This window comes from Mandrillus leucophaeus, unplaced genomic scaffold (assembly GCF_000951045.1).
Source record: "Mandrillus leucophaeus isolate KB7577 unplaced genomic scaffold, Mleu.le_1.0 Scaffold2, whole genome shotgun sequence".
Classification (NCBI taxonomy): domain Eukaryota; kingdom Metazoa; phylum Chordata; class Mammalia; order Primates; family Cercopithecidae; genus Mandrillus; species Mandrillus leucophaeus.
In genome coordinates, this window is record NW_012102031.1 from 6,825,077 (window position 1) to 6,826,093 (window position 1,017).

The window sequence follows — 1,017 nt, forward strand, 5'->3', positions numbered from 1 at the left end:
CGGGCCTGCAGATGGCCTACTTCCTGCAGCGCGCTGGACGCGACTATGAAGTGTTCGAGCGCGCCCCGCGGCCCGGCAGCTTCTTCACGCGCTACCCGCGGCACCGCAAGCTCATCAGCATCAACAAGCGGTACACTGGCAAGGCTAACGCCGAGTTCAACCTCCGCCACGACTGGAACTCTCTGCTCAGCCACGACCCCCGGCTGCTCTTCAGACACTACTCACGTGCCTACTTCCCCGACGCCCGCGACATGGTGCGCTACCTGGGTGACTTCGCGGACACACTGGGGCTCCGTGTCCAGTACAACACCACCATCGCCCACGTCACTCTGGACAAGGACCGACGGGCCTGGAATGGCCACTACTTCATCCTAAGCGACCAGAAGGGCCAGGTGCACCAGTGCAGGTAAGGCCTGTGCCTGAGCTCACCTGCAGAAGCTGGGACCTTCCCCACACGAACCACACACCTTGATTGGCCAGTAGGTGTGGGAGGAATGGAAGAAAATGGGTATTTCGCTTTTTTTTTTTTTTTTTTTTTGATACAGTCTCACTCTGTCGCCGAGGCTGGAGTGCAGCGGCAGGAGCTCGGCTCACTGCAATCTCCACCTCCCTGGTTCAAGCGATTCTCCTGCCTCAGCCTCCGCAATGGCTGGGACTACAGGCATGCACCACCACAACTGGCTAATTTTTTATATTTTTGGTGGAGATGAGGTTTCACAATGTTGGCCAGGCTGGTCTTGAACTCCTGACCTCAGGAGATCCACCCACCTCAGCCTCCTCAAATGCTGGGATTACAGGTATGAGCCACCGCACCCAGCCTTCGATTCTATTTTTGAAACCACCCTGTGATCAAAGCATTCTTCTGCAGGCCAGCAGGATCTAAGTCCCCAGCTGCCCTCCCCTGGATGGCGATCCTTACCGATGGAAGGAGCAGGACTTTGAAATCAGGCCTATATGTGTTTAGACTCTGGCTCTGCTGCCTTTACAAGCTTTTAGGCCACGGACCTGAAGAGCCTG

The 1,017-nt window shown here is 56.5% G+C and overlaps 1 protein-coding gene across 1 annotated transcript in view; it reads left to right on the forward strand.

The window, feature by feature from the left end:
* Positions 1–1,017, forward strand: part of FOXRED2 (FAD-dependent oxidoreductase domain containing 2) — a 63,103-nt gene continuing 62,086 nt past the window's right edge. Inside the window, exon 1 of the mRNA XM_011978944.1 lies at positions 1–406. Coding sequence (XP_011834334.1) covers positions 12–406 — 395 coding nt within the window. The 5' untranslated portion in view covers positions 1–11. The remainder of the gene's footprint in view (positions 407–1,017) is intronic.